This window comes from Aspergillus tanneri, assembly GCF_003426965.1.
Source record: "Aspergillus tanneri strain NIH1004 chromosome Unknown AapTan_2_pilon_pilon_pilon, whole genome shotgun sequence".
In the NCBI taxonomy this organism is placed as follows: domain Eukaryota; kingdom Fungi; phylum Ascomycota; class Eurotiomycetes; order Eurotiales; family Aspergillaceae; genus Aspergillus; species Aspergillus tanneri.
The window spans coordinates 2,834,587-2,846,120 of record NW_022984629.1 but is presented as its reverse complement, the minus strand read 5'-3'; the positions used below and the strand labels follow the sequence as shown (position 1 = coordinate 2,846,120).

Sequence of the window (11,534 nt, the reverse complement as noted above, 5' to 3'; positions counted from 1 at the left end):
GCCAATCTCTTCAAGAGACGGTGATAACTGGATTTAGATATCTTCAATCCTATCTAGCATGCTGGGTAAGAGTGAATGACATCTCCCTTGCATGTCATGGGCGTGAAAGGGGGTGTGAGAAAGATAACAAGGCCAAAACATGTAGGACCGAAACTACCGCATGCTCACACAAATGTAAAGAAAATATGGCACGACAAACGTATTAACAAAACGGACCTGGTAATCTGAGACCACAACCAATTGAGACGCCATTTCGGAGGGTAAAACATCATCATAAAACATAACTAAGTGGAATAGGGTTGGATGTAGTTGTCTGCGACGGGATAGAGCACCATTGGGTCATCTTCAACTTCAAAACACCCTATCGTGGTAATCATCGTGACCAGGAGAAGGGCGATCGATATCAAAAAAAGAGAAAAAAAAAAAAACAAAACAATTAATAAAACCTAAACCTAAGATAAAGAAAGGCAAGAAAAGTCGGAGACCGGAATGGTGTAAGCGAGAGAGACATCAGCGGAACTCAATAGCAGGGGTACAGCCATGATCTTCGACGTGTTTCAGTTCCAACTGCTGGTACCTGCAGATTTGCTTAGTACGTGGAGTAAAACTAGGGTTGCAGAAGTCTTAACGTACTTCTCACTCTTTGCATGGAAGTAAATTCCAGTCACAGTTCCCTCTACCTGATTGAAGCAGATATAGTAGAAACCCTCAAAGCTTGCACCTGAGATTGACCGCACTCGATGGTCAGGAACAAGGAAATATTCCTTCCACCGCATGAAGAGATGCTCGCGCTGGGCAAAATTCCGGCAGGTGAAGTCTGGTCTCTTAACCAGCTTAGCCAGGGGTCGCCAAGCAGGAAACCGTGCCCAGTGATGCATGTCAGTTTTCTCGGTAGCACCCCATGCTTCATTCCTGGTTGTGAAAGTGTGTTTGGTGCCAATGATCTCTCCCTCGAAAAACGTCGTCAAAGTGGGATGATCCTCTGTCAGTCCTGTGCGAAGTAGAGCCATTAGAAACAAGTTGAGGGGTATGCAGATTCAGAACGGCCCAACGAACCTTGTATACGAAGGTACCCGCAGAGGTAGGACTCAGCCATGTCAACATGCTTTATCTCTACATCTACATTGTACACCTGACGATCCGACTGCTGTGTACCCGTGAATTTGCTCCCGGGACGTAGAAAGGACGAGGTATAATTTGGAACAAGCTTAAGCGATCAGTCTGAGAGTTGTGATGGAGTTTCAAACAGCAACATACCCGAATATTAGAAAACTCATAACTAAGGAGGGAAGAAGTGGAAGGTGCACCGACTGGAGGCGGGGAGTTGGAGGTACGTGACGAGTCGGCCGTTGGACTCAATCTCCCGACAGTCGGCTCGTCGGCCGCCTTAGACGTGGCCTTCATGGGTGTACCAACACTACCTAATGGATCGGAGATAGATTGACCGACGGCATCATCGTCTGACCGAACTAACTCGGACTGCGCCGACGCAATGGCCTGGGAGAGCGCATTATCACTAACATCGCCCTCCGCGGTGGAGGAATCCGGCGAGCCTCTCCAAGACGATGATCGCTCGAGCTCAGGTGGGCAAGTGGTGCGAGCAGAGAGTTCATCGACGATTGAAGTGGCATCCAGTCGTGGTGTGTTGTCACTCGGGGTCGGCATTGAGGCGAATTAGGCCAAAGAAGGAGAGGGCATCGGATCCGATCCGACTAAACGACAGGTTTCACGCACAGACAGCAACGCAAGGGGAGAAAGAGAGGAGGGGGAACAGAAACATTCAAGGGCAGCAACCACAGCCACGACAGCAGGAGAGAAATGAAACAAGAAGAAGAGGGGAAGCAAAAGTAGGATGGGGTGAAGAACAGAGCAAAGGCAGTCCGGGGGAAGATGTTCTGCCCGAAATGGCTAAGGCTCGTGGATCATGCGAGCGCGGGGGAGGCAAACGGGCGCCTGAGGCGGTTAATCGCCTCTTCAGGAATTAGGTCGCCCTCCCCCCAGGCATCAAATTGCCTATTTGGGCACCTCCAGCTTGGACAGGGAATGCTACACATTTATGTACCCTCCCGTGTCCGCTACGAAGGATAGGAATCAGGTGGCCGGTCGTGAGACCTTGAGGGCACGTCATCAGATATCTGGGTATAGATTTCTCTGCTACATAGCTAGTATAGTAGAGATGCATTGCGTCATCGCCACTGGCGACATGGTCGGTCATAACATTGCATTCTGGCCTTGCCTCCCCCCAACGTCCATAATCCGCATCTAAATCAAAATTTCAATCCGCTTCATTAGATGGGTTTGATCTGCCAGGAAACGAAGCCGCTCGGGTTAGAATGACTATGTCTATGTAAAAAAAGTATGGTCGAACCTACCTTAAAATGAAGAGAGATAAGAGAGAAAATAAGCGCCTTCAAATCTTGTACAAGATAGTAGAACACCCGAAGTCCTTCTGGATCTGCGGATTCGGTCACATCGACCAACGAGCCGATTTTCGCCGTCTACGCAAATACCCCGATGGTTAGCGTCTGCTCGTCTCCTGTTGAAAACCACCCGTAGGATTTTGCTAGGACGAGTCACGCACCTCGAAGGAGATATGCTCATTGCCGATTCTAATTTCAAGCTCCTGTCGTCCGTCCTTGTTTTTCTGCGGCCATTTGGAGTCGTCCTCCCTAGATACTCGTGAGCAATCGGGATCAAGTCTACCCCCTCAAGGAGAATCACAGAAAACCGTACTTTATGATCTCACTCTCTTTGATAATGCGCTTAACTTCTTGGATCATTGCAGCGCTCACGCACACTAGACTCTGCCCATCAGTGACCATACCCAAACCAGACCGTACGCTGTCGCGGATACGCACTCTCTTTGCGGATCAAGGAGTCATTGCGATAATTGGAGTTGTTCGCATATCGGACCGCGGCACTACGGCCATCGCCAAGGGTCCGGAAATCAAACTCTGATCACGAATTAGCCGCTGCAGAGGAGTAAAAGGACACTGGAATCGACCAACCTAAAAACTCATGTCCGAACCGCCCAGAGTGACCTGAGCTGCGGGACTGTCAGCAGCGAAGGAAATCTGGGCTATGCACAGATCGGCCTTACTAGTAACGGAGATAAAACGGTTCATTTTGGTTCGACATCGTCGAGGGTCCTGGAGGCGTAGAATAATGAGCACGATGCCGGCGATGATGGAGGTTTGCAGGGTTGGTTGGTCCTGGCTGGGCTTAGTCATCCACACACTCCGGACAGCTTGCGCTCCGCTGCGCAAATGGCTAGGCTGTGACCTTCAACATTCGCACTTATGAATGCACGGCTGGTGAGGGGAGTCGAATCGAAATCACTTGCCTCCTTTCAGTTTACTGCGTGTTCCTGAGGAGAGTCATACTGGTCCGTTACCCCTCCCCCGCGTTCCCCTGACATTGGTGGCAGCCGTTTGTTTGTGCTGACCACATTTAGCTCTCCTCTCCCTCCTTGCACACTCTCTTCCCTGTCACTGTTGCCCTCCACCCTCAGTCACCATGGCATCGTTTCTGGAAAATGCATACACTCTAGTCCATATGGACAACACTGCGGATCAGCCTACCCTACAGGAGCTGAAATTGCAGTTGGAGAAGGGCACCGATGAGACGAAATTGGACACAATGCGGCAGATCATTATGATCATGCTCAATGGAGATCCCCTGGCTCAACTCTTGATGCATATTATTCGATTCGTCATGCCGTCGCGGAGCAAGCCGCTCAAGAAACTGCTGTATTTCTACTACGAAATCTGCCCCAAGCATGACTCCAATGGCAAGCTCAAACAAGAAATGATCCTGGTGTGGTAAGAACTGTGCCATTTCTGCCGTCGTCCGCTGGCTACTCTAACCCGCCTATTCCATAGTAATGGTATTCGCAATGACCTCCAGCACCCCAATGAATACGTTCGAGGCAACACACTTCGCTTTCTGTGCAAGCTCCGAGAGCCGGAACTCATCGAACCCCTCCTGTCATCCGCACGCTCTTGCTTGCAACATCGCCATGCGTATGTGAGGAAAAACGCAGTTTGGGCCGTCGCTTCTATTTTCCAGCACTCGGAGTCCCTAATCCCGGATGCCCCTGAACTCATCCAAACCTTCCTCGACACTGAAACCGATGGAACCTGCAAGCGCAACGCGTTTGCAGCGCTGATGTCTATTAGCCACCAGAAGGCCCTGGAGTATCTTGCTTCGACATTCGACAGTATTCCGAACACCGATGAACTCCTCCAGCTGGTGGAGCTTGAATTCATCCGCAAGGATGCTGTCCAGAACTCACAGAACAAGGTATGTTATTGAGGAGCAGGAATCCGCCAGTCGTGTGGCCTGCTAACTGTCGGCAGGCGAGATACTTGCGTCTAATTTTTGATCTCCTCGATGCGTCGACAAGCACTGTGATATATGAGGCTGCGATGTCTCTGACGGCACTTACCAGTAATCCCGTGGCTGTGAAGGCTGCGGCAAGCAAGCTGATCGAGCTATGCATTAGAGAGGCCGACAACAACGTCAAACTCATCGTCCTTGACCGGGTTGATCAACTCCGGATTCGCAATGAGGGTGTCCTAGATGACCTCACAATGGAGATCCTCCGTGTCCTCTCCAGTCCTGATATCGACGTCCGGCGGAAGGCCCTGAGCATTGCTTTGGAAATGGTCACGAGCAAGAATGTGGAAGAGATTGTCATGCTCCTGAAGAAGGAACTTGCGAAGACAGTAGACGAACAATATGAAAAGGTGGGCAGGAAGTTGTCCTGCTTAAGAAACTTCGGCTGACAGTTCATGCAGAACAGCGAATACCGCCAGCTCATTATCCAATCGATACATACCTGCGCCATCAAGTTCTCGGAAATTGCTGCTAGCGTGGTTGACCTTTTGATGGACTTCATCGCCGACTTCAACAACAACTCCGCGGTGGACGTTATCTCCTTTGTCAAAGAGGTTGTGGAGAAGTTCCCTGACCTGCGATCCTCTATCATTGACCGTTTGGTTGCTACGTTGAGTGAAGTCCGTGCCGGCAAGGTTTATCGCGGGGTCCTGTGGGTTGTAGGTGAGTATTCTCTAGAAGAGAAGGATATCCGGGAGGCTTGGAAGCGCATCAGAGCCAGCCTAGGAGAAATCCCCATTCTAGCCTCGGAACAGCGTCTTCTTGATGAAGTCCCAGATGAGAATGCAATCAAGGAGCAAGTCAACGGCCACATTAAGTCATCGGCGCCTACGGGATCCAGGAAGGTGTTGGCCGACGGGACTTATGCGACCGAGAGCGCTCTTACTAGCGAGTCGGCGGCTGCTGCCAAGCTCGAGGCCGTCAAGGCCGCCCAAAAGCCTCCTCTCCGTCAATTGATCCTGGATGGCGATTTCTACCTCGCTACGGTCCTTTCCTCTACTCTGACAAAACTCGTGATGCGCCACTCAGAGGTCTCTGACGATGCTGCCCGGACCAACGCCCTGCGCGCGGAAGCGATGCTGATCATGATCTCGATTATCCGTGTCGGCCAATCTCAATTTGTCAAGGCTCCTATCGATGAAGACTCCGTGGACCGTATTATGTGCTGCGTGCGCTCGCTTGCCAAGTTCTCGCAAAATAAGGACCTGGAGACTAGCTTCTTGGAGGATACCCGGAAAGCGTTCCGAGCGATGGTTCAGGTCGAAGATAAGAAGCGAGCGGCAAAGGAGGCTGTCGAGAAGGCCAAGAGCGCTGTTCAGATCGACGATACGATCCCAATTCGGCAATTCGCAAGGAAGAACGATCTGGAAGGCGCTGAGGAGATTGAGCTCGACCTAGCCAAGGCCACCGGTGGCGATTCTACCGTGGAGACTGTTTCTTCGAAACTGAGTCGGGTGGTGCAACTGACTGGCTTCTCGGACCCCGTTTACGCCGAAGCCTACGTCACTGTCCATCAATTTGATATCGTTCTGGACGTGCTTCTGGTCAACCAGACCCTGGAGACCCTGCAGAACCTCTCGGTCGAGTTCGCCACTCTTGGAGACTTAAAAGTCGTTGAGCGACCGGCAACACACAACCTCGGACCCCGCGATTTCTTGAACGTGCAGGCTACAATCAAGGTGTCGTCGACGGATACTGGGGTTATCTTCGGTAACATCGTCTACGACGGCGCTAGCTCCACGGAGTCGCACGTTGTTATTCTCAATGACATCCACGCCGACATCATGGACTACATCCAGCCTGCCCACTGTACTGAGACCCAGTTCCGGACGATGTGGACTGAGTTCGAGTGGGAAAACAAGGTGAACATCAACTCCAAGGCGAAGGACCTTCGTGAATTCCTCAAGCAACTCATGGAGAGCACCAACATGGCGTGTCTGACGCCGGATGCGTCGCTCAAGGGCGACTGCCGGTTCTTGAGTGCGAATCTATATGCCCGGAGCGTATTTGGTATGTGGCTTCCCTAATCTCCTTTTGGGGGGAGGAGAGATGGCCTTTTTGCTAACCTTCACTAGGTGAGGACGCACTGGCGAACCTGAGTATTGAGAAGGAAGGAGACGATGGGCCGATCACCGGTTTTGTGCGGATACGAAGCCGATCGCAAGGACTGGCCCTGAGCCTGGGATCCCTCAAGGGCCTCAAGGCGTCGACTGTGTGATGGAAGGACGGCCCTCTTCTTGAATAGTGACTCACTCAGGTACCCTATATCATATTATTCTCTTATATTACTTTATTTCTATCCGATCCACGCTTGTTCTTGCTCTGTTTCTGATGGATGAATTTGTTGACTATACGCTTTCTTTGTTATGCTGCTGGATGAGAAGAGACGCTTTTCAAATGAAGCATTTACATTCCAATTAGACTGTGTCTCTGTTGTATTATACTACACGCTGTTCTCGATAGATGCCGATCCAGGTCCCTACTCTCTGCAGATTGTGATGCTCCTGCTGTTGATCCAATGGCGCTGCGTCTTAGATTATTCGAATCCGTAGTGGTTGGACATCCATAGGCCAGACGATTGAAGAATTGGGAATCCAAGTGTGGTGACACTTAGCTGGAGGGTCGGTTGCAGTCTGGACGGGAAGCCGCAGACGGAAGATGCATGCAGAAGTAAAAGGCAGTCGACAACGTAGGGGATGAAAATCGTAGTAGATGATGACTTATAGTTGAGCGAAAGGAATCACAATATGAAGAACAGAACAATTCGATGCCAAAGAACCGGGGACGACGAGAGACCGGGACAAGTGGACCAGTTCCAGGGAAATGTGGAGGTATTAATCTTGGGATGGCGTTCATAAGCAAATTCACAAAATTCAGGCCTCCGCCGCCGCTCTCCCTTCCACTCTTCCGCACAATTTATTTTCCCTGTTCTTCTTCTTCTTCTTCTCCCTACTGGCTGCGCTCCTGTGACTCTCTTCGTGCGGGGGCTATATGATGCTTTCTTTCCTCTTAAACATATCATGAATTCCCCCTCTAATGACGCGGCGCATCCGTCCAACATTGCGGATCAGCCGGATTCCCAACGCCAACTGCTGCAGTACGACTCCATCCTGAGGGTGGCACAGTCGGTTTCTCTCACCCTGGGGAGCGACTCTCTTCTCATCTCCGGTATGTTACGATGGCCAATGATTGCCGCCCTGTCTGCGGACCTCCATTCTAACTAGGTGTGTTCTTCTAGACGAGCGCTCCACGGGCAAGACAAAACGCGCGTGTTGCGGTTTGTTATCGAAGTCGTGTATGCTTGTGTGATCTCTTCGGGCGGTTTCTAGTTGGAAACAAATCGTTGACTGTTCTAATCTTCAGCTACCGAAGAGACCCAATCTATCTCGTTATACAATATCCTTGACGCCGAACTTTCTCCGTCTGGCTTGACCATCACCTACGCGGCGCACGCAACCAAACATGACGTCTCCGTTGCGGCTCTCCAATATCCGATGGCCGAGGAGGCTAAAATAAAAGCCGAGGCTTGGAGGGGCCGTCTGCTACATCTTGCATATGGCAATGCACAACGGTATAAGAGACTCAAGGTTCTCGTCAATCCCTTTGGTGGCAAAGGAGACGCCGTGAAGTTGTACCAGAAATATGCGGCCCCGATCTTTGCCGCCGCCCACTGCAAGGTGGACGTTCAGGAAACAACACATGGAGGCCACGCCACCGAAATTGCAGAGCAAATCGACATTGGCAACTACGATGCTATCGTATGTTGTTCCGGAGATGGCGTGCCATACGAGGTCTTCAATGGCCTGGCCAAGAAGCCCAATGCTCAAGAAGCCTTGGCGAAACTGGCTGTTGCCTTGTTGCCGGGTGGTTCTGGAAATGCCATGACCTGGAACCTTTGTGGGACAGGCAGTGTGTCTGTAGCGGCCCTGACAATTGTTAAAGGTCTGCGGACGCCGATGGACTTAGTCTCGATCACGCAAGGGACAACACGTACTCTGTCGTTCCTATCGCAGGCTTTCGGGGTCATCGCGGAGGCGGACCTGGGTACTGATAATATTCGATGGATGGGCGCACATCGATTTACGTACGGTTTTCTCGTTCGCATCATTCAGCAGACAGTCTATCCGTGCGATCTCGCCGTAAAGGTGGAGATCAATGACAAAAAAGTGATCAAGAACCACTACAATGCGTACGCGAACAGCGTGCCTCCACTCCGCTCCCCCCAAGATGCTGCCGGACAGCCGCGGGGCCTTCCAGAGCTAAAGTATGGCACCGTGCAGGATGATCTCCCCAAGGATTGGGAAGTCATTCCGGCTGAAACATTGGGGAATTTTTACGCAGGAAATATGGCCATTGTTTCTAAGGATACTAGTTTCTTCCCAGCTTCGCTTCCGAATGATGGAATGATAGACATTGTCACCATTGATGGAACTCTCGGTATGTCCAAGTCACTCAAGATGATGACATCGATCCCCGAAGGGAGCTTCTTCGATATGCCAGACGTCAATGTCCGTAAAGTGACCGCTTATCGCCTTACTCCCCGAGAAAAAGAAGGGTATATCAGTGTTGATGGCGAGAGGATCCCATTTGAGCCTTTCCAGGTTGAAGTTCACCAGGGCCTAGGTACAGTCCTGTCAAAGTCCGGGCATCTCTACGAAGCAGAGGGACCTAAGCCATGATATATATATACCTGCCCGGGCATTGCGGCGGAGATAGAATTGCCGAGAGCAGATCCGCCATGTCTTTTTGGTTGTGTTATGTGATTGCTGACTGGCCTCCGCACTTCATGATACCCTCGCGATGGCCTTTTTGAACAAAGCACTGGCCTGCTTTATGTACAGTTGCAGGAATAGCTTGGCTGTAATTAGTATTTTGTCTTTGGATACAGAATTGGATTACCCCTTTTGGCGTCTCTCACAGCTTACAATATCGGGATATTTGGCGACAAATGCAAGACATGATTGATATCAATATCTGCAATGCACGTCTATTTTTAGTTTAAGGATCTCTAATCAATCATCAAATCCACCCCACTCCAGCTCACTATCTTCGTCATCAGCCTCTTTAACGGGGCGAGACTTGAAACCCCATTCCACCAACCGATCATCACCCAGCGTTTCCGCTGCCCTCAACCTCACCGGTTTGTACGGGCAGTCCGCCCGCAACTTCTCAAATGGCCGCAACAAGAGGTCCATGGGCACTTCACCCTTTGGTTTCCGGGGCTTGGACTCCTCCGTCTCATCATCTTGTCCATCTCCCTCTTCAAACTCAAGCACCTTCTCCAACTCATCAATCCAGATATCCATAACATGGTAGCGGAGACCGTCCGGACCATGAGGCATGGGCATGTAATCATTCTTTTCGTCTGCGGCAGGCTGATCCGGATCAAAGTTCACAGGACAGAGCGGTCCCTCTTCCAAAATAGTCAAGTAAGACTCGAGATCTGCCCACTTGCTCTCTCCGTCGGCGTTCTGCTCCTCTTCCATGTCCGCATCCTCTTGAGTCCGCCTCGAGCCTTTCGAACGCTTCTTCGCATTCCTGTTCTCTTTCTTGCCCGCGTCCTGGCGCTTGCGTTTCTTGTTCGTCTCGTTGTTCTTCGACTGCATCGGACCCTTCACGAAGATCTCGAATGCGACGCCCACATAGCATCGGATCAGAAACAGGTACTTGTCTAGACGTAACCGGTCCAATGAATGGAAGTCCCGACCGATGGTGATCCAGAATGCGCGCAGGAAGCGATGCAGCGTCGAACGAGGCAGAGTTGGAACCAGTGAGTACGACAGGTTACGGGCTAGGGCTTGCTGTGTGAGGGGACGGTCGGAGTGGTAAAAGCCTATAGTTTATTAAGAAGGTTAGTGATTCTTCTGGTCTGGATATATCGGCTAGAGTTGTTGAAGAGAGGGGGAGGAGGAGTCGACATGCGACGTACAGAAAAATAGACCCTTCCATAGCTTCAACAGTTCGACCAGTGAGAGATCGGTTTTGGAGCGCAAGAACAAAGTCAGTGACTCGGTTGCTTTGTCACGGGTGCGTCGGTCTAGAATAGACAATTGTCAGTTGTTGATTCGAGGTCGTGTGAGAGGTCTCCTGTACCGCTTGAAGCAAGTTCCCTTACAAAGGGCGTTTTTTGAAAATCGGTCATGGTATGTGTATATTTGGGTTCCTTTCTCTGTAACTGTAATGGATGGTGGAATGGGTCGGAGATTATGTCACGGGAGAACTAGAATAAGAAGTACTGAAATTAATACATCTAGCAGAGAGGCTTAGCTGAAACCCTTGCAGTATGATGATGTTAGATGTTCAACCGCAGTCCATGAAGCTATGCTGCAATGTTCGATTCTTTTTTTTTTTTAAGCATGTTTGCTTTGTTTGTTCCATTGGTCTGAAACTCTGATTGGCGCTGGATATGTGCTGTGATTGGCTGTATGTGGGGAGCTAGAATATACGGCATGATGACTCATCCAACCGACGGTTGCACAACTAGTTACCCAATTGGGAAATTGGGTAATGAACAACCAACTCTTCGGAGAAGTCAACTAATATCGATTGATCGACTAAGAAGCAAAGTATGGACTCTATTATTCCGCTATTGAATTTAGTGTTTAATAATAGAAGATAAATTTTCTATAAGTTGAAGTAAATTGATCCATGTACTGGTATTAATTGGCAACACGCAAAATAAGAATTGACACATTGCAGATCGGATTCGAGAATGAAGGGGAAGAGATGCAATCTATATACCAGTAATTAGCATTTACGTTATTACGGCCTACCAATTAACTTACATAGAATGTACAATACTACATTCAGATTGTTTGGAGTGTCAGTTACTCTAGATAAGGATATCATCTACCAAATATACCTCCAAACTATAAGGAGTACATAACCTGCGTTGTACACGCATATCATAGCAATCCCTTTCGCCATGTCCTCTGGAAATACCACTCCCTTCGAATAATTGAGCTAGAATAAACCCACGAAGCTTTGAACCGATAATTCTCTCAAGTGGCTGGTTAATTGACTAGCTAACTTAATTTCATTTGTGAAGCACTTATGTAAGCGGAGGTTGTCATGTTTCCCAACATCGGCACCTGTTTTCTTTCTCCGTGACAAAAATCATGGATTGAACTTAATTG

At 49.8% G+C, this 11,534-nt stretch overlaps 5 protein-coding genes across 5 annotated transcripts; 2 read left to right on the top strand and 3 right to left on the bottom strand.

The window, feature by feature from the left end:
• Positions 1-510: 510 nt before the first annotated feature.
• On the bottom strand, positions 511-1,665 carry ATNIH1004_000928 (GID4/VID24 family protein; the record flags this gene model as incomplete). Its single annotated transcript, XM_033565631.1, has 4 exons — positions 511-577; positions 634-991; positions 1,057-1,207; positions 1,258-1,665. The coding sequence occupies 4 exons, from the start codon at positions 1,663-1,665 to the stop codon at positions 511-513; spliced, it is 984 nt and encodes a 327-aa protein (XP_033431388.1).
• Positions 1,666-2,091: 426 nt separating this feature from the next.
• On the bottom strand, positions 2,092-3,230 carry ATNIH1004_000927 (mago nashi family protein; the record flags this gene model as incomplete). The annotated part of the gene is made up of 7 exons (XM_033565630.1): positions 2,092-2,112; positions 2,373-2,498; positions 2,582-2,669; positions 2,734-2,797; positions 2,859-2,954; positions 3,009-3,041; positions 3,101-3,230. 7 exons carry the CDS (start codon positions 3,228-3,230, stop codon positions 2,092-2,094), a joined length of 558 nt encoding a protein of 185 aa, XP_033431387.1.
• A 286-nt stretch (positions 3,231-3,516) lies between these two features.
• Positions 3,517-6,616, top strand: SEC26 (coatomer subunit beta; the record flags this gene model as incomplete). Its single annotated transcript, XM_033565629.1, has 5 exons — positions 3,517-3,821; positions 3,882-4,302; positions 4,359-4,748; positions 4,800-6,408; positions 6,474-6,616. The coding sequence occupies 5 exons, from the start codon at positions 3,517-3,519 to the stop codon at positions 6,614-6,616; spliced, it is 2,868 nt and encodes a 955-aa protein (XP_033431386.1).
• An 802-nt stretch (positions 6,617-7,418) lies between these two features.
• LCB4 (putative sphingosine kinase (SphK)) lies at positions 7,419-9,077 on the top strand (the record flags this gene model as incomplete). Its single annotated transcript, XM_033565628.1, has 3 exons — positions 7,419-7,566; positions 7,637-7,693; positions 7,762-9,077. The coding sequence occupies 3 exons, from the start codon at positions 7,419-7,421 to the stop codon at positions 9,075-9,077; spliced, it is 1,521 nt and encodes a 506-aa protein (XP_033431385.1).
• Positions 9,078-9,410: 333 nt separating this feature from the next.
• Positions 9,411-10,540, bottom strand: RRP1 (ribosomal RNA processing 1 family protein; the record flags this gene model as incomplete). The annotated part of the gene is made up of 3 exons (XM_033565627.1): positions 9,411-10,231; positions 10,328-10,435; positions 10,492-10,540. 3 exons carry the CDS (start codon positions 10,538-10,540, stop codon positions 9,411-9,413), a joined length of 978 nt encoding a protein of 325 aa, XP_033431384.1.
• Between the last annotated feature and the right edge of the window lie 994 nt (positions 10,541-11,534).